The sequence below is a fragment of the Taudactylus pleione genome, unplaced genomic scaffold (genome assembly GCF_031769625.1).
Source record: "Taudactylus pleione unplaced genomic scaffold, aTauple2 ptg000181l, whole genome shotgun sequence".
Classification (NCBI taxonomy): Eukaryota; Metazoa; Chordata; class Amphibia; order Anura; family Myobatrachidae; genus Taudactylus; species Taudactylus pleione.
The window spans coordinates 9,598,383-9,619,589 of NW_028284583.1; the positions used below are offsets into that span (position 1 = coordinate 9,598,383).

Consider the following 21,207-nt stretch of genomic DNA (forward strand, 5'->3'; position numbering starts at 1 on the left):
ACGCTTGGCTCTGCTCCTTTGTTGATGCACGTGCAGCCACAGTGCACACAATTCACAAACACAGAAAATATTTTTTTAATTTGTTTGGAGTGCACTTTGGGGGTTACAGCACCCTTTAACGGTCAAGCCAGCCGGCCCTTTACTTATGACACAGGCGCACACTTGGCGCTACTTTGTTGATGCACGTGCGGCTACTGCGCACACAATTCAAAAACAGAGCACCCCCTGGACAACACTACAGCACCCCTTTAGGACTGGGACACTGCACAGGACTTTGGAGTGGACACAGACCCTATGGACAACTGACTGCACAACACAGTCCAGCCAGCCCCTATGGACTTTGGAGGAGTGGACACAGCCCCTATGGACAACAGCAGCACAGCACAACACAGCCAGCCCCTATGGACTTAGGAGGAGCTGACACAGCCCCTATGGACAACAGCAGCACAACACAGCCAGCCCCTATGGACAACAGCAGCACAGCACAACACAGCCAGCCCCTATGGACTTTGGAGGAGTGGACACAGCCCCTATGGACAACAGCAGCGCAGCACAACACTACACTACACTACACAGCCCAGCCAGCCCTAACTCCCACCCTCCCTCTTCACTGTCCACAGCCGAGTGAGAAAATGGCGCCGACGCGGGTACCTTATATAGAATCCAAAACCCGCGAGACCCAGAAGGCAGGATGATGACGTTTTGCCTCGATTTCAGATCCGAGTCAGGCGGGAAAAGTCGAGCCTGACTCGGATCGGCCTCGGATCGGGGGGGTTCGGATTTCAGAAATCCGAACCCGCTCACCCCTGATCCATACATTCCTTTGGAACCCTTTCTCTGAGCTATAGCTTGTGCTTTGTGATATATTAACTGGTGATAAAACACATGTAATCAAGTTTGAAAATTAATAATGCGCTATATGAGATATTATATATTTGAAAACCTGCATTCATCTCAATGGTAACACTTTGCAAATGCTCGATTAAAAAGTGTCAACATATGCATTTCCATGTTATATAAATAGAAATGAGTGCAAATTGAATGCGCTGAGCCCAAAACAAAAAAACAGAGGTATAAAAGGAATGTAAGTTTCTTTCAGATATCTTTCAATAAGATGAAAAATCATAAAATAAACACAAAAGGATTCACTAAAATCCAAAGACTCCCCGCAGTGAAAGGTATTACTCTTAAAGTGAGCTTGCTCTAAACAAAACTGTCCAGACCAGATGAAGAGCAAAGTTCAAAGGTACCTCTACTGCACAGTAATCCAAGGTGTAGTGGTTCTCCTGTGTAAGTGTCCTCCTAAGCCAGGGAATGCGTTTCGAACACAGGGCCTGATTCAGACCCGGTCGCAAGCGCTGAGCGCTCGCAACCTGGTCGATGTTTGCCCACTGGGCATGCGCACGATGGAGCCGGCTCCATCGTGCGCATGAGCAAGACCCGGCTAGCGACGAGCGCTCCGTCACTCCGGGTCTCGCACCAAAGGGGGCGAGCTGTCAATGGTGATTGACAGCTCGCCCCGTTTGGTAGGCGAGCTCTATTAGAGCCAGAATCTCTCTGGGGCTTGCGACCACGAGACCCTAAAACAAGGGTCTCGTCGCAAGCCCGATTGTCGCGATGGTCTTGACCATCGCGACCATCAACCTGGCTGCTCGCAATAGCTGTGGGTGGTCACCCACAGCTATGCGAGCGGCCAGGAGCCCGAACAAAAAAAACAAAAAACGCCCTGATTCAGAGCGAGCGCTCGTTCAGAGCGTCCGTCTCTGAATCAGGCCCACAATGTTTTTTGTCAATGCATAATGAGGAATAAAACTGAATCCGTATTTATTTTCACAATGGTCCTGCCCAACCAGAAGTGATATAATACATCAATACAAACACATTAAAAATAGAATAAAGAGCAGTTATATTCCTAAACCTATAAACATCATGGCATGCAATATTGCCCCTCAGTGGCAGAATCAGCCAAAAATTATTATAACAATTATTATAGGTAAAAGGATAAAACAAATTGTTACGCCAGGCAGAAATGCACAATGTGTCCGGATGTTATGCGTTCCACCAGTGCGTTCCAGGAAGGAAGTGCAACTCTAGGTATGAGACCTCTAGACTAGTAGCTACACATGGTGCGTTCCACTTAGCACATTTACCAAAAATAGTGTATATAAGGGGAAACTTTAGACCTAAGCCTTACAATATGTATTCCATTTTACATCCAAATATGACCAGGTAGAATTGCACGTCATTACTACAAATATATCCTCTTGCATCCTTGCCGATCGTGCTACAAACGCACGCGCACATTCGCGCCATGTGATTAGCTGCGTGCGCTATGCTACGCGCTGTTTGCACCATGCAATCCTATGGAGTCGTGGGTGTGAATGCAGCAGGCACACCTGGTCGCGGGTACGCATCTCATGCCATGCGTGGCGCCATTTGCTGCGAAAGCTTCAAAGATGCCATGCGTTCCACTGATCTTACTTTCTCAATACCTGGAATGAAAGCATAAGATTGCACTTTAAAGTCCAATTACTCCTGGTTCTCCTGGGGGAGAGTTTCCCACACAATACTGCAGCAAACGGGCGGCACTCACAGAACTTCAAAGATACCAAAGAAGGATTGACCTATATATATATTTATATGCATACCATATTGAGATATCTTAGGGATGGGACCCATGTCTAAACACAGAATGCATTTAATTTTCATATACACCTTACACACAGCCTGCAGGTCATTTTATACAATATTTTTGATAATTTTGTGCATCAATCAAAGTTTGTGTACATACAGGAATTTCAGTTATGTCTCATATACACCTTATACACAGCCTGAATGTAATATTATACAATATTTTTAATAATTTTGTGCCTTAAGCAAAGTTTGTGTACATTGAACCATCAGAAAGCAAAAGTGTCACTATCTCAGACGTGCTCAAAATATTCAGTATTTTAGAATATTTGGATATGGGAGACGGTTATGCATTCGGACACCTCTGCACAAATTGGAAGGAAACCAACGCAAGGTAGTCCAGTTGGATTCTGGTCAGGTTTTAGAGGGGTTAGGGTCCTAGTCGGACCTCCCATTGGTGTACGCTGGGCAGAATTGTGATGCAGGGAGCCTGTTCTGAGCCTTCCACTGGATGGATTTGGACAAAAACATCACAGAGTGGTAGCATTGTATCCCAGAAGACATACTAGGGGAATGAGGTCCTGGTCGGACCTCCCGTTGGTGTATGCTGGGAAGAACTTGGACCCGGGGACACTGGGTAGAACTTTGACCCGGGGAGTCTGTTCTGGGCCTTCCACAGGATGGATTTGGATAGCATCACATAATTTGGTCAAACATTTTACAGAGTGGTTACACTGGATCCCAGAAGACATTTCAGGGGTTGAGGTCCCAGTTGGAACTCCCGTTGGTGTATGCTGGGCAGAACTTTGACCCTGGGAACCTATTCTGAGCCTTCCACTGGATGTATTTGGATGAAAACTCCACAGATGGGTGGCAATTGATCTGGGATGCCTAATGGAGTGGATTGGGTCCCGGTGGGACTGCATGGCAGAGAGAGACGGGCATTTTTTTTTTTACCCAGGGAGCCTGTTCTGGACCTTCCACTGGATGGATTTAGATGACATCACTTAATAAAACGTAATAATTTTAAAATTTAAACCCAGGTAATTCTTTATCTGTCCTCAGATTCTTTATCATTCAAAGCCTGCAGTGCTGTGCATGTTTTCTGCTGTTGCAAATTGCGCCTGGATTATTATTTATAGTTATGTATATACTTCATCTTTCATGGACATTTTGGATCGCCCGTTTTGGAGAGATGACATTTTGCCTCATTTTCAGATGAAATCCTCTGAACCGCTCATCTCATATACTCATATACTAATATACTGGAACACTGCAACTGGACTCTTCTAAATTGGTAAAAGCATTACTGAATGAGGGCCTGATTCACTGCAATTTGCTATTCTGCTTATACGCACGCACCGCAGTTGCTAATATCAGCGGTGCTATTTAAATGTTTGCATTCACATTATGATCTCAGCCTGACAATAGGACGCCCACTTCCCCTTTCTCACATCCGTATACTAGGGGAACATAGCGAAACAATCGGTAACATCGAGTAACATTCTACGCATAAGCACATTTCCACAAGCCCTAACCTTACTGAGAAATTGCTACCAGCCACGCACGCTATCAGTGCTTTGGCTGTATATAGCGACGCAGTGGCTAATTTATACACCGCCCCTGCAATGGCATTGAAACGCAGTGGCATGCCTGTGTTCGCCCGACCACCCCCCTCGTCACCTCCCACAAGCTGCACTTTCTGCCAATCACTGTGCTCTGGGTGTACGTAACCTCAGCAATCGCAGTTCCCATCGCAATTGCTAGTTCGCGCAGTGCACAAACATCAACCGATTGCGTGCGTATTAGCATCTTCTGTGCTATCTGAGTCAGGCCCTGAGTGCACTGTGTGGTCCATACTAGGGGTGTGCACCGGCCACTTTTCGTGTTTTGGTTTTGGATCTGGGTCTTTCTTTGTGTTTTGGATCTTTGTGGAGCGCACTTTGAGGGTAACAGACAGACGCACGCTTGGCGCTGCTGCTTTGAGGATGCACGTACAGTGCAGACAATTCACAAACACAGAAGAAAATGTTTTATTTTTGTTGGAGTGCACTTTGGGGGTTACACCACCCTTTAACAGACAGACGCACGCTTGGCGCTGCTGCTTTGAGGATGCAGGTGCAGCTACAACCCACACAATTCACAAAGACAGAAAAAAAAAGGAGAATTTTTTATTTTTTGTGGAGCGCACTTTGAGGGTTACACCACCCTTTAACGGACAAGCCAGCCGTCCCTTTACTTATGGAATACAGGCGCACGCTTGGCTCTGCTCCTTTGTTGATGCACGTGCAGCCACAGTGCACACAATTCACAAACACAGAAAATATTTTTTTAATTTGTTTGGAGTGCACTTTGGGGGTTACAGCACCCTTTAACGGTCAAGCCAGCCGGCCCTTTACTTATGACACAGGCGCACACTTGGCGCTACTTTGTTGATGCACGTGCGGCTACTGCGCACACAATTCAAAAACAGAGCACCCCCTGGACAACACTACAGCACCCCTTTAGGACTGGGACACTGCACAGGACTTTGGAGTGGACACAGACCCTATGGACAACTGACTGCACAACACAGTCCAGCCAGCCCCTATGGACTTTGGAGGAGTGGACACAGCCCCTATGGACAACAGCAGCACAGCACAACACAGCCAGCCCCTATGGACTTAGGAGGAGCTGACACAGCCCCTATGGACAACAGCAGCACAACACAGCCAGCCCCTATGGACAACAGCAGCACAGCACAACACAGCCAGCCCCTATGGACTTTGGAGGAGTGGACACAGCCCCTATGGACAACAGCAGCGCAGCACAACACTACACTACACTACACAGCCCAGCCAGCCCTAACTCCCACCCTCCCTCTTCACTGTCCACAGCCGAGTGAGAAAATGGCGCCGACGCGGGTACCTTATATAGAATCCAAAACCCGCGAGACCCAGAAGGCAGGATGATGACGTTTTGCCTCGATTTCAGATCCGAGTCAGGCGGGAAAAGTCGAGCCTGACTCGGATCGGCCTCGGATCGGGGGGGTTCGGATTTCAGAAATCCGAACCCGCTCACCCCTGATCCATACATTCCTTTGGAACCCTTTCTCTGAGCTATAGCTTGTGCTTTGTGATATATTAACTGGTGATAAAACACATGTAATCAAGTTTGAAAATTAATAATGCGCTATATGAGATATTATATATTTGAAAACCTGCATTCATCTCAATGGTAACACTTTGCAAATGCTCGATTAAAAAGTGTCAACATATGCATTTCCATGTTATATAAATAGAAATGAGTGCAAATTGAATGCGCTGAGCCCAAAACAAAAAAACAGAGGTATAAAAGGAATGTAAGTTTCTTTCAGATATCTTTCAATAAGATGAAAAATCATAAAATAAACACAAAAGGATTCACTAAAATCCAAAGACTCCCCGCAGTGAAAGGTATTACTCTTAAAGTGAGCTTGCTCTAAACAAAACTGTCCAGACCAGATGAAGAGCAAAGTTCAAAGGTACCTCTACTGCACAGTAATCCAAGGTGTAGTGGTTCTCCTGTGTAAGTGTCCTCCTAAGCCAGGGAATGCGTTTCGAACACAGGGCCTGATTCAGACCCGGTCGCAAGCGCTGAGCGCTCGCAACCTGGTCGATGTTTGCCCACTGGGCATGCGCACGATGGAGCCGGCTCCATCGTGCGCATGAGCAAGACCCGGCTAGCGACGAGCGCTCCGTCACTCCGGGTCTCGCACCAAAGGGGGCGAGCTGTCAATGGTGATTGACAGCTCGCCCCGTTTGGTAGGCGAGCTCTATTAGAGCCAGAATCTCTCTGGGGCTTGCGACCACGAGACCCTAAAACAAGGGTCTCGTCGCAAGCCCGATTGTCGCGATGGTCTTGACCATCGCGACCATCAACCTGGCTGCTCGCAATAGCTGTGGGTGGTCACCCACAGCTATGCGAGCGGCCAGGAGCCCGAACAAAAAAAACAAAAAACGCCCTGATTCAGAGCGAGCGCTCGTTCAGAGCGTCCGTCTCTGAATCAGGCCCACAATGTTTTTTGTCAATGCATAATGAGGAATAAAACTGAATCCGTATTTATTTTCACAATGGTCCTGCCCAACCAGAAGTGATATAATACATCAATACAAACACATTAAAAATAGAATAAAGAGCAGTTATATTCCTAAACCTATAAACATCATGGCATGCAATATTGCCCCTCAGTGGCAGAATCAGCCAAAAATTATTATAACAATTATTATAGGTAAAAGGATAAAACAAATTGTTACGCCAGGCAGAAATGCACAATGTGTCCGGATGTTATGCGTTCCACCAGTGCGTTCCAGGAAGGAAGTGCAACTCTAGGTATGAGACCTCTAGACTAGTAGCTACACATGGTGCGTTCCACTTAGCACATTTACCAAAAATAGTGTATATAAGGGGAAACTTTAGACCTAAGCCTTACAATATGTATTCCATTTTACATCCAAATATGACCAGGTAGAATTGCACGTCATTACTACAAATATATCCTCTTGCATCCTTGCCGATCGTGCTACAAACGCACGCGCACATTTGCGCCATGTGATTAGCTGCGTGCGCTATGCTACGCGCTGTTTGCACCATGCAATCCTATGGAGTCGTGGGTGTGAACGCAGCAGGCACACCTGCTCGCGGGTACGCATCTCATGCCATGCGTGGCGCCATTTGCTGCGAAAGCTTCAAAGATGCCATGCGTTCCACTGATCTTACTTTCTCAATACCTGGAATGAAAGCATAAGATTGCACTTTAAAGTCCAATTACTCCTGGTTTTTAAATAAATTATTTGTGTTTTATGATTTTTTTTGGCTGCAAGGTGCTAAGGGCCTGATTCATCTTGGATTGCACAGCTGCGTTCGCACGCAGTCGGTCGATGTTTGTGCTCTGCGCATGCATCGCAGTGCACGTGCGCGAACTGACCGATGCGATTGGGAAGCGATCGCAGTGAGCACGCAGTCCATCCACATAGTGATTGACATGAAGTGACTGTTTGAGGGTGGAGAGGGGGGTGGTCAAAAGAACGCAGACGTGCCTGTTCATTTGAAGGCCATTACAGGGGTGTACATAATTATGCCCCTGCGATTGCATACGCTGGCAGAGGCCTAGATGGCGATAGAAAGTTTAGCAGTTTCTGAGGTAGGGTCAGGTCAACCACATCTGTGCGAATGGTTCCGATGTTACTCGATTTTACCGATGTTTTCGCTGACTTGCGGATGGGAAGTGGGCAGCTTTATACAGTGATGGGCCTCTTGGTATAGTGCTGCCGTTGCTCTGCGATAGCATTCATTAGCATATTTTCGCAGCTAGCGTGTGCGTGCGAACGCAGCCGTGCGATCCAAGCTGAATCAGGCCCTAAGTCCAGACTGCAGTTCTTGGAACTGGCACATTTTATTGTATACAGTTGTAAGTATTTTTTTCGTGAATTGACTACAGGGTGATAAGTCCAGACAGCCATTCCTGGAGCTGGCACACTTCGTTGTATACAATTCATTCAATAATTATAATAAAATACAAATGATATATTTTATTGCAAGATGAATAATAATGTTTGTTTATGGATTCGAATGTGCAGGGAAACGCAAAATGTGTAAATAATGTACAATGTTCCATTGGGGGAATGCGCTAGTTAATCTGCTTTCATACCAGGTGTTGAGAAAGTAGGATCGTTGCAACGCAACAGTCAACAGTCAACAGTCATGTTACCCTAAAGAGTAGAGGTAAGCGGTTCAGTTTTACTCGCCAATTTAGCACAAGTTTGGATTTATCTTATTGGTTATCAAAAACACATGAGAGGCGGATAGCCAATAAGATGCCATTTTTGAGATCCAAATGTAACCGAGTAGAACCAAACCGATGATCTCTACTAATAAGCAGTGCCGGTGTACCAATGTTTTGGTGGTGTTGCCAGTGTGGAGGAGATGATGGTATAAGTGAGGGAAGGAAAGCATATGATGGAAGAGGACCCAGCTAGTGAGAGCTTACAATATTAAAGAATCATTACTAGAGAATCGTTATGTAGCAGGTAAGTACTCTAACCCTCCCCTCTCCCTACCCTAACCCTCCCTTAGTAGTGCCTAACCCTAACCTACCCCCATTAGTGCCTAAACCTAACCCCCCCTCCCCGCACCCTAAACCTAACCCTCCCGGAGGGGGTGCCTAACCCTAACCCCCCTAGTGGTGCCTAACCCTAACCCCCCCTTTCCCTACCCTAACCTTCCGGGGGGGGTGCTTAATCCTAATTCCCCCTGGGGGTCCCTAAAGCTAACCCTCCCCCACGGCTACACGCTAAGACACCCGGCTTACCTTAGTTTGGTAAGCAGGTTGTCGGAATTTATTAGTGGGGCTAATGATAGGTGTCGAGATTTCGACACCTATCTGTAGTCAAATGTCGGGATGTGGGTGTCGGGATGTCGGCAGGCGGGATAGCACCCGCCGGTGTCCTGACCGCATCCCATTACTAGAATAGGAGAATAGTGACCAGTACAGAGTTAAATGCAAGCCAGCAGTAATTGCACTTGTATGATGTGCACAGAATTAAATTCTGATATTCGCCAGTATGCAGAGCCACATGTATCCCTGCAGTCCGCCGCCCCTATACTTATTCTTGGTTTCATAGCCATTATCATTATCCCTGGTGCAAAAGGTTAGTCTAAAAAACTCTGCATAGTTTGCAGTTCCAGCGACATACCCTTTGCTAAACCTTGCCTATGCCAAACTCCCGTTACTCGTCCCTTCAGCCACAACTGGAAATGCAACAGAGTTATATAGAGCTCTGCATTACCTGTAGTTACATGCACAGTGCCAAAACACGCAAAATACTTCTGCAAAACTGACTGCGTCAGCCCCATAGAATCTCTGGATCAGGGCCCTTTTCCCTCATATGCTTTTCGTTCCGTCCCTTCTACTACCATATCCTCCCCAGTGCCTACAATGACCCCCAACCCTTGGGTTCTGCCACCCTGCTGCTTAAGGGAGTATTATAACTGCTGATGCAAGAATGTTTATAAACCTTGTCCATGTTCTGCAATGATCTGCATTCTATGTAACATTTGTTTCTTTTTTTTGTTTACACTGTTTCTGTTTTTGTACTTTGTAAGGCGCTGCGGACCCAATGGCGTTTCTATAATGGCACCCTGGATCCAGGAGCGCCCACACCACACACCTTGCACCCATATATATAATTATACTTACCTCTCCAGAGTCCTGCTCTGCTGGCGGCCCAACGCTGCAGTGCAGTAAAAATCACAGGTAAAATGGTGCAGCAGCTACCAGAGAGGAGGGGACCCACACACAGTCTGCACACAGGCCCTCTCCTCTCTTATACCACCTCTGTACAGATCGCCATATAAATAAAAAATAATAATAATAATAATAATGCACATTGGATAGCCAGAGAAAGTGCAGCCATAGGAGGTAGAAGAGTTACTTCACACACTGTGGAATGTAATGTAATCGTTTCATTACAACCTAACATTTTTCTGGATAAGATTATATTTAGATGTCAGGAATATAATTAACGTAAATTGTCAAAGTTACTATTAGATGAAAAAAATAACACAATTTAAATGTTTATATGTCTCATAATAAGGCATGTTAGATGTAAATTGGAAGAAAACCCTGAAATGAGAGACACAAAAATGGTGCAAATACATTGGGGCAATGATAACCTTTAGGACTTGAAGCAATGCTTTATACCAGACCTTTTTATGCCGTGACCACAATTTTGTGTGTCATAAGGCTGCTGCATTTGTTGCAACTGTTTTGGTGTACGCCTAAAGCTGCATACACATGTAAAGATTATCTGTCCAACCAGCCAACTAGTTGATTGTTTGGAATGAAAATCTGGTAATGTATGAAAGCAAATGACAATCAGAAATTTGCTCCCAAACGCCGGAAAATGGACAAAAACTGTTGTTTGAACAAATTGTTTAGGTCAAACATTTAACAAACTTGTCTGACGTCCATTTTCATCTGTTTTCTGGCATTTAGGAGCAAATTGCTGATATTCAGTTACTCCCATACGTTACCAGATTTTCATTCCAACCAATCAGCTAGTTGGGTGGTTGGACAGATAATCTTTAAGTGTGTACCCAGCTTAAAACACCTCAGTAACACTTGTGCAACATTTTCTTCCCCTTGTAGCAACAGTACTGACATATGCTGCAAATGAAAACAATGAAGATGATACTATTAGAACCAAATATACCTTATTATGTACACCCCTAATACTACATTTCCTCACAAATGTCTTTTTGCTGATGTTTTGTTTTTGCTATTATTCTCTTGAACTTTTCAGTGCCGTAAACAAAAGTAATAAAATGTATATCTACTTATAATATCCTTCGGCTCATGGTTCATTTCTCTTGTGCCCCAGGTTCCGATTTAGTGGGCGTATCCTTGGCCTTGCTCTTATTCACCAGTATCTGCTGGATGCCTTCTTCACGAGACCATTCTATAAGGCCCTCCTCAGACTGTGAGTATAGACATCCCGTAAGCGCTGCTGCATAGTGTTTTTCAGTATCCCTTATTCAGACGTGTCCTTTTTGTGCCGTATAGCGTCAGACACCTGGCGGATTGTTGTTTGTTTTTTTGTTGCAAATGAATTAGTATGAAGTCACAGATAAAGCATAACAATGCATGGTGTAGGTCACTTGTATCAGACTTGTCTTTTGCTGTCTTAAGCTGATACACACTTATACAACAGATCGATCAGTAGGCCGATCCACCGTCTGAGCAGCCGATTGGTAAGCTATACACAGTTACCAATCGGCCACTCAATATGTCTGGCCTGATATCACAACTGGATGGGCATTTAAATTTGCCTGCCCAGTTAGTGTCAGCAGTCCCTGTAGCAAGTGTACTCAAATGCAGATGCAGCGGCTATGCTGTAGGGCCGACCTAAAATGTCTATGAACCATGTCGTTCACAGACATTTTGGTACACACCCGCTGATACACTCGCGGTATATCATTCTTCGACCAAATGTATGATATATCCACAAGTATGTAACCAGCATTACACAGACTGCATACTTTTTCCTCAGTTTTGCTATTTTTTCTCAATTTTGCATTTTACTTTGCTTATAGTGTACTAGGTGCTTTGCATTAGTATTTTTGCAGTAAGGGAATTGGTATGAAGTCGCAAATTAAGCATAACATTGTATGGCGCGGGTCAGTTTTGAACCTGTCTTTTGCCATTGACTGTGTCCTATTTCCTCAATTTAGCTAGTTTTCCCTCAGTTTTTGTGCTTTTACCTCCATTGTGCTACTTCTTTCTCAATTTTGACTCTTAGGCCCTCATTCAGAGCCACTCGCTATCGGCAGTACGCTCGTTCCGAGCGATGTTCGCACATCTGCGCATGCGTACGGTTTTTAGTACGCATGCGCGAACCAGTCAGTGCGGCCGAAAATCATTTGTACGCAATATAGCGAGTGCCTGCTATTTTGAGTGACAGAATGAGGCGTATGTGGGTGGTAACAGGGGAAGGTGCTTGAAAACGGGGAGTGGAGATCCGATCGCAGGCGTGCTTAAAGGTCAAAACGGGCGTTTTATGGGTGTGCATAATTAATATAGCAGCGTCAATGACCACGTCACTTGGTTTTTTTTAACTCAGAACTGCTCGCAAAATAGCGGTTGAAAAAACCAACCACAAGAATAGCGAGCAGTTCATATCCTGTTCGATGTACTCGATTAATCTAATAAATAGCGGACATGACGTATGGTGCGAGCGGCCAGGGGGCGTTTTTAAGAAATAAAAGAGCGTATGTTTTGCTCGCTCGTTCAGACTTAGAGGTGTGAACAGACTGCAATGTGCGAACGGATCATTTGCATAGCCACCCCTTGATTTTGAACGAACGACCGCAAATAGCGAATGGCTCTGAATGAGGGCCTTAGTTTGCTTATAGTGTATTAGGTACATAGGATTAGTGTTTTGGCGTGGCTAAGTGCAAAGTCTAAATGGGGCTGTTTGGTGCGATTTGAGGACAGGTGTATGTGGACATATCTGTAATGGGGCCCACATATCAGCAATCAATTAGGGCAAATCTGCGTTTTGATTTTTATGTAAAATAATCTGCATTGTAAGGGTTCACTGGTTTCCACTTAAAAGTTATCAGAATCAGTGAATTAGATGTCCAACATGTTGGATTTAGCGGACCCAATAGTTGATGTAGATTGCTAGTGTATGGTAACAATCAGCCGATTTGCAGACCGTTACTAGTATTTTACTAGTAAAATGGGCACTTTCATGATTCGCAGATCTGATCTTTTTTTCGCAAAGATCTGCTAATCACTAAAAATGATCAGTAATGTATGGGTGCATATTAGTGGATTGGAGGATTGTTATATTGGAGGGGGAAAAAATGCAGAATCTGTGAATCTGTTTTTTGTGATTGCTGATATATGGGCCCCATAAGTGCGTGTGTGTATTTCCATCAATTACCCTAACTATTCAATGCTTACAATAGTAGCTTTATCTTCCCAACCTTATTGTCCACAAGCACACCCTAAATTTAATTACAGATGTAGAAAGAACAAACATTTCACTTAATTATGTAACTAATAATTAAATGGGTTACTAATCATTTTCATTTTCAATGTATATCTTCAATTAAATAAAGATATCTGTATATTTGTATTATAAAGTACTTCACCTTTATCATCACACCTCATGTTTACAAACACACCCTAAAGCTAATTACAGACGTAGGTAGAATAACATTTTCACTAATTTGATAACTTGTAATTAAATGGTGTAATAAGCTTTTTGATCCTGCTGGGATGCAGTCTGTTATTGTTAATGATTGACTGACACTATAGTTTTGTTTTTGGATTGTAATGTTTTTAACACCTCCTGTATTTTGCCTTCATTTAATTTAATTTCAAACTATGTTCTCATTAGTCATGGCTATTTAGTTACTTACTGTATACCCATGTTTGTCTAGTCCCTGTGATCTCAGTGATCTGGAATACTTGGATGAAGAGTTCCACCAGAGTTTACAATGGATGAAGGACAATGATATTACAGACATCTTGGACCTGACATTCACAGTAAATGAGGAAGTGTTTGGTCAGGTAATTTAACATAATAGTTAAATGACTGTATAAATGAACTGCATTGTTTGTTTATATCTGCTGTGACATTTCTGTTATCTAACATGGCTGGCAAAGTTTCTGCTGTGTTAAGTTTTCTCATCTTTATTTTACAGATTTCTAGACAAAAAGTTTATTTAAACAGTGAATCACTTTAAATGAAAATGAAATTGTGAAAATAGGATCAGTCACAATATCAACATGTATTATATCGACATTCATAATGTCTGCACCACCATATTGACACTAGAATGTCAACATGTCGACAGGCACCATATATCTGAAATGTCGCCATGTGAAATGGAAAAGGTTTAGGTGCCAACAGTAGGGTTAGGGTTAGGAACCAGGGGGAAGTTAGGGTTTGGCTGCGGAGGGGGGTTATGTTTAGGCACTAGGGGGAGTGGGGATCAGGATTGGCCTCACCCAAACCGCTGCTCTGTCAGATGTCTGCGCCTGAAATGATGGAAACATGAAGCCTCGCTGGAGCTGCTGCAGCCATCGAGACCAGGTAAGTATCTGCTGGGCCACCAGGGGCGTTATGTCTACATGCTATCACGTCTACATGTCATCCGTATAGACATGGAGACATACTATAATGTCCCTGGTGGCCCAGCAGATACTTATCTGGTCTCAACAGGCTTCATGTGACCATCATGTCTACATGCTATCATGTCTACGTGTCATCCGTCTACACATCATGAAAGTTGACATGGTCACTGTCAACTTGCTAAGCATGTCAACATGCCAACATTCTTGTTTAATCCTGATGCATGTTGACATGATAGCTGCCAACATAACATACCACACCCAAGAATACGGCCTGAGACTGAAATGAGTGGCATACCCATACTTCTACATTTAGTGCATTTGGGAATGTCGGCCTATGGGTAGTTTATAATCCACATCCCCTAGTGCTATCATTGGGTCTGCTGGCATAGAAAGCCAGAGAACATACCTAGCATAGTAAAGAGGCAAGTGGTGAAAAAAGTAATCCCTCATTGCTTTTTCCAGCACAGATTGTAGAGGTGCCATAGGAAACTATTTACCAAAAAAGCAAGATTATATATTTTACAGTGTGTTTCTGTTTTTGTTTTTTTTACCATCAGCATGCATGATTAGTATTGAGTGTGTAGTACATACTCTACTTATTTATTAATAACTTATAAGCATGAAACTTAATAATTTATATATTTGTTATATGCTGTTATGTGCCTTCTAACTGCATCACTTTTATTTTGCACTGTGCAGTTCTTACATTTAAAGTGAGTGTTGCTCCTTAATAAATAAAATGCACTAAAAACCTGATATATTAATGATACATTACTAGAGGCTTCTCGGAGGATAGGTCTGTACCAAACTGACCCCTTAAAAACAAAACCTTTGCAGGATCAGCTAATAACAATACCCATTATAAAATATAAAATTCTTAATATATAATGAAGCTGCTGTATAACATGAAATACTGCAAGAGTAAGTCAAAAATATATTAAAAAAATAATATTTTCATTACTAAAACTCACATAGCATCACAGTAAATATAGCAGCAATTAACTTGTACCATTGTATATAAAAAATTAAGAATGAACTTGTAAGAGGTACAAGATGTGTATCTCAATACAGAGAGGTAAAACTAATAGCCTTATTGTGCTCTGGCTAGCTGTGCCTTCAGCAATCCAATCTCTATAAGCCCTGAGGGTATACTTGTAGGAGTGAAGCATATCACACTGGGATGAACCAAGTCTGTGTCATATTTATGGTGAGGGTACTGATCACCTCATGTTACATATAACCAGCAGAGTCCCAGAAATTGCAGGAGCAAAATATATCTCAAAAGGCTCTTAAGTTTTTTCATGGACTCCACCTGCGTATGAAGTTAGTGGATCAGCTGTTGTCCGTTCATTTGCAAATATAAATACCACTCTCTCTGTGAGGTACTACAAGCTTCTAAAATAGTATTCTAACTGAAGATAAAAGAACATTCCAAACAAGTGAGATATATATTGAAGTAAGGAAGTAGCCAGGCTACAGACATACTAAATATTGTTTAGGTCTTTCCCTGTGATTGCATCAGATTGCACAGGCCTTTATATTGTCACGATGCTTAAAAGGGTAAGAACAGGGAAGGGAGATCACCGCACAGGTCAAGAACTTCCATAAAATAAGGGTGCTATATCCACTGATACCCAGTGTATAACACACTAGTTATTTTATGGGAGTGTGGCTGTGCTACTCTGAGTAAGTTACCATTGAAAAAAAAGAAGGTCTGGAAGACCAGAAAAGAACTCTATAATGGGAGCACTCATATAGCAAATGTTAATTAAAAATTATATAAAACATAGCTTTTATTATCAACCTCAAAAATGTTAAAGTAGACTTACAAAGACAATACACGGAGGGGTGGGTTGGTGCTAACAAGTGAGGGTAAGGGAGACAGTCGGAAATACTCCACAGTCCTTCTTGGACGACAAAATATAACATAAGAGTAATACAATAATATGAAAAAAATATACACATAACAAAAAATCCAATAAATTCTAGTTGTATTTTTCTTTGACTTATGTGGCCCATACATCTACGGGCATGATTCCCCTTTCTGCCAATTCGACCCAATCTACAATCCAAACCGCGGAGCAGTGACCATCGATGATCAGCGATCCATTAGCAGATCCCGGAGCTGCAACGTGTTAAAGATCCCTGACTCACCAATTCCAACCATTTTCAGGTCGGGGAAACAAGATTTTGCAAACATGCTGAATATCCCCGATTTGACGATCCCGGTGTCGGCTGAATGGGGAATTGCGGCAATCAGTTGCAGATGTATGGACCCCATTAGCCATGATATCGGGCTAGTTAACTTGTGACTATAATACAAGGAGTTTTACCCACTTGAAACAATTAAAGACTATGGGCCTGATTCAGAGTTGGGAATAGAGTCAGATTTCTCTCTCAACTGATCATCTTGGTGAAACCATGCTGCACTGCAGGTGGGGCAGATATAAAATGTGAGATTAAGATTTGGGAGGAGTGTTTCCAAACTGACATCTAAATTGTAAAGTAATAATAAAGCTGTGCAGTATTTCTGGGCTACATGCAAAAGCAGCCAGTATTTACCCCACATGTAAAACAATGTGTGTATTTACACCCCTTGCATTGCAATATGGTTTGTTCTGGTTCACAGTTGAGAGAGATATCTCACTCTATTGCCAACTCTGAATCAGGCCCTATGTACTAACAGACAGATGTACAAGTAGTACCTGTTCTGCTGTCACTGGGATGTTAGTGCAGTATGAGCAGTCCCCAAAATTGTTATGTGCCCTGGAAGTAAATAAAGCAAACGACATAAATCATCATAGTCATCAATAGGAAACTTTGCAACTAGCTTTCAGGGAACATACTAGTGGTAGATATACAGAGATCATGAGTACAGCCCTAAAGGGTGTTTAAATACCATGTTGAACTAAAATGCAGATTGCTTCATCTACAGACTGTACAATTGTCATCCCCTAAATACATACAACTTGTTAGTGCTTAATATATATATATATATACAGTATATACTAAATATAATGAAGTTTTTATTTGTAAAGCGAGAATAGTTTAGAGAAATGACAAACATCCTGTCCTTAAGCAAACTGAAGAACACAGCAGGAAGCCACACTAACCACTATTGTAACATCAATAGCACAATAGCTTGTGGTGTTACAAGTATATGTACAAATTCATCAGCATCTTAGGTAAGTAAAAAAAACTAAATTATAAAGGGGATCCTCTGTGCCTCTAGTGATTGGATAGGCTCTTGTCACCAACTCTTTTATAGATGATTCAGCCAACTCAGCTTGTTTTACTAGATGACCACAGACCCCAGCCCCAAAGGAGCCCACTAGATGGCTGCTAACTAGTGGATGGGCACATACCAAAAACAAATTACCCGCATATTAGGACAGACTACCACTAAAAAGTCATGGCCAGAATTCTCCAAACACTTCATCACCAGCCAAACATAGACTTGTCACCGCAGTAGACAACCACACACACCGGCAGAGAGGAGGCAAATATGGAGAAATGGTACTACTCCTTCCTCCTTATTTGTATTAGTACATTGATCCATTAGTTCTTTTAGGTCACACATGCAGTAGTGTAAAAAAAAGGCAAGTGCTCTCACCCTTATATTGAGGTGTAGTGAAAATGAATGTCCCACCTTTATTGAGAGCAGACTTTCATGTTTATGACTTCACCAAGCATATGTTTCCCCTACTTCTGCATGGAGTGAAAGATCCTCTTATTTTGGGGAACTTATACTACATATCTACTTGTGTATGAATAAGACATTTTACATGCATTGTTAATATATGTAAAATGCTTGTAAATAGATGTTACATGGAAAAAATGGGATGTAGTCAGCATCCCGGCATGCAGGATACCGACGGTTTAAATACCAGCGCCGGAATCGTTACAGCTGGCATCCCGAATGTAAGTATCAGGGGTTAGGGGAGGGTTATGGTTATGCACTAAGGGGGGAGGGTTAGGCTTATGGTGCGGAGAGGGGGAGGTTAGGTTTAGGCACTAGGAGGGGAGGTTAGGTTTAGGGTAGGGGTTAAGGCTAGTTGTACTATACTTATTTACCACTGTCGGGATGCCGCTATCGGAATTCTACCAGCGGCATCCCGACCCCCGACATCTCATACCCAACCCGGAAAAAATCAGTGATTAGGTTTTTACGTAAATTGTGTGTAGGGGTGTTTTTCCCATTTATGAATACATTGTGTTTATTATTTATTACCGGTTATTTACATATTCCCCTGCACTTTACAAAGAATATTTAACCATTCACAGCAGCTGACACTGGGCCTGATACAGCAAGGATCACAATTGCAAAGCTGCACGCAGGCTATAAATATATGATGTATGCACGCAGGCTATAGATATATGATGTATGCACGCAGGCTATAGATATATAATGTATGCACGCAGGCAGCTTTGCAATTGCGATCCTTGCAGATATGGTAATGCAGCAGCAGGCATCACGCCTCCTGCTGCATTACTTATCCAAGCTGCGGGAACATCGGCAGCCGGCCGCCGCAGATGAGAGGAAGAGGCCAGGAAATGTCCGTCAGTCGACAGAGATCCTGATCTCTTCCTCCCGCTCAAAGGTGGCGACACGCCTCCGTTTCGGGAAACGGCGGCCGTTGCCGCCCCCTCCCTGCCACAAACGACAGCAGACAGTCAATCAATGTCAGTCTGCTGCCAGTCTGCATGTGGGATTGCAGACCCGTTCTGCACATGCGCAGAATGGGTCATGCGTCTGCGCAAATTCACGATCAACGCTAAATAAAGTCCAGTGTTCACAGAATAATGGAAATTGTTAGTAAAAGCACGTCAAACTCATTAGATCCGTAGGCATTTGATATGCGCTATTACTAGTGAGTACAAAATGCATCTCAAACGCTAGTGGTTATGTAACTTTACAGCATTTGTTCTAGACAAGACTGAATCCAAGACAGTGAAAGCTGATTAATGTGCAGTTTCCTGTCACCATTTATTTTTATTTGCATACCTAAAATCATTGTAAAAAGAATGTAACTATGCCCAGTTGTGTCTGTGATGGGGTTCATAAAAATAATAAAAATATATTTTCAAAAGATGTTCCACAAATTGACTGTTGTGAGTGTCTCCTGTGCCTAACACATGGCCTAACATAACACTATATGGCGTTTCTGCTCCCAACAGGTCACAGAGAGAGAGCTGAAGTCAGGGGGCGCAAACATACAAGTTACAGAAAAAAATAAGAAAGAATATATAGAGAAGATGGTGAAGTGGCGAGTGGAGCGGGGAGTAGTACAACAGACTGAAGCCCTTGTCCGAGGCTTTTATGAGGTAAGTCACATTTCTGCATTCACAGAAGCAGCAGCTGTTGTACATGGTAGTTAAACAAAGATATTGGATATTCACTTTCCAACAAATTCAGAAATATCCTATGGAAGATGTTACATTGGCCTAAAAATACACGCTTTAGATTGTAAGAATTCAGAAACAAGCTTTTATTTAAATCACATAAACCGCATTAAAACTATATATAAATATATATATACTTGCATGTAGAATGGCACTCTTGGTACAGAATATTACAACTGCCGGGGTCCTCCAGACTTGTAGAAAAATAGAAATGTGGTTTCAAGGCTCATCGGCCTTTTCATCAGGGTGCAAACAGTGACATGGGTAAAAAACATACCTTAAATACATGTGTGGTACAATAAGTGACACGTTGAACATCCATCTCCAGTGGCGGAAATTAACAAAATGGCGGTTGGGGTGAACAAACATCTTTGATAATCAAAACAAATGATCCCAACCATTTTTCTGCCATTTTGAAGTGGCGATGAATTATCGTTCATGTACATACACTGAATAATAATCATTTGGAACTATCATTCATAAGCCAGATCTGAATGACAATTGTTGTGCAAATGGCCGGCTTAAAAGTGATGATTGTCATTTTCCTCAAAGATTGCAAACAACTTAAACCACCAGGTGGTGCTGTAAGCAATTCAGTAGTACAGTATGTATCCAGCACAGCCCTGAAATGTCCTTCTATTATCATCATATAAAGCAATTGTTACATTATTACATAGCTTTTTAAGTAGTAGTATAGTATTTGGCATATTATAGTGTTTCAACAATTATTAAAACAAATAAGAGTATACTAGAAAAAGAGAGTAAAGCAGCCTTATGGTGTCACCTAGACCTCATAATCACATTTATACAGAGACATATCTGTGTGGTGAATATTTTATAGCAGTATGTTTTACTGAGCATTGCTTCAAAGATAGAATACATTGCATTTATGAAAGATTTTCCTTCTGTTAAAAAACAGGGGAAAATTTGGTTTAATTTTTAGACATCTTTCTCCCATCAGTACAACCCAATAAAAATAATTATTAAGAAAATATTGACATTTTCTCTGCTTATACTAGTAAATATACTCAGGTTCTTACTGTCCCAGGCTTGTTACAATTGAAACGTAAGGAGGGAAAGGAGCAGGTTTTCTGCACCCCACATTTTACATTCACAAATACATCTCTGAATATTGATATATGATCATATAACAAGAGTGCTGCATTTATGTTTCAGGTTGTAGACTCTAGACTTGTATCAGTGTTTGACGCTAGAGAGCTGGAACTAGTCATCGCTGGGACTGCAGAGATAGACCTTAACGACTGGCGCAATAACACAGAATACCGAGGAGGTAATGTATTAATGTCAGGTTACATACTATGTATTTTACAATTGCTGGGAAACCATAAACACTTGTTTTTCTGTTTTAGTTTTAAAGCCACTTATGCATGGGATAATTATATTGTTGAAGGGTCTGGGGGACACCTAGAAGCAATAGTACATAGTGGTTTCACAAAAAGGAAATTGGGGAATTAGGCCTCAAATTTAAAGCAAGTCCTACACCTGAA

At 42.6% G+C, this 21,207-nt stretch overlaps 1 protein-coding gene across 3 annotated transcripts in view; it reads left to right on the forward strand.

Moving 5' to 3' along the window:
- Positions 1-21,207, forward strand: part of HECW1 (HECT, C2 and WW domain containing E3 ubiquitin protein ligase 1) — a 480,815-nt gene that overhangs the window by 444,241 nt on the left and 15,367 nt on the right. For all 3 annotated transcript variants that reach the window (XM_088476052.1, XM_088476051.1, XM_088476053.1), the window contains 4 exons: positions 11,031-11,129; positions 13,600-13,729; positions 19,475-19,621; positions 20,876-20,990. In XM_088476052.1, the coding sequence (XP_088332178.1) occupies positions 11,031-11,129; positions 13,600-13,729; positions 19,475-19,621; positions 20,876-20,990 (491 nt within the window). The remainder of the gene's footprint in view (positions 1-11,030; positions 11,130-13,599; positions 13,730-19,474; positions 19,622-20,875; positions 20,991-21,207) is intronic.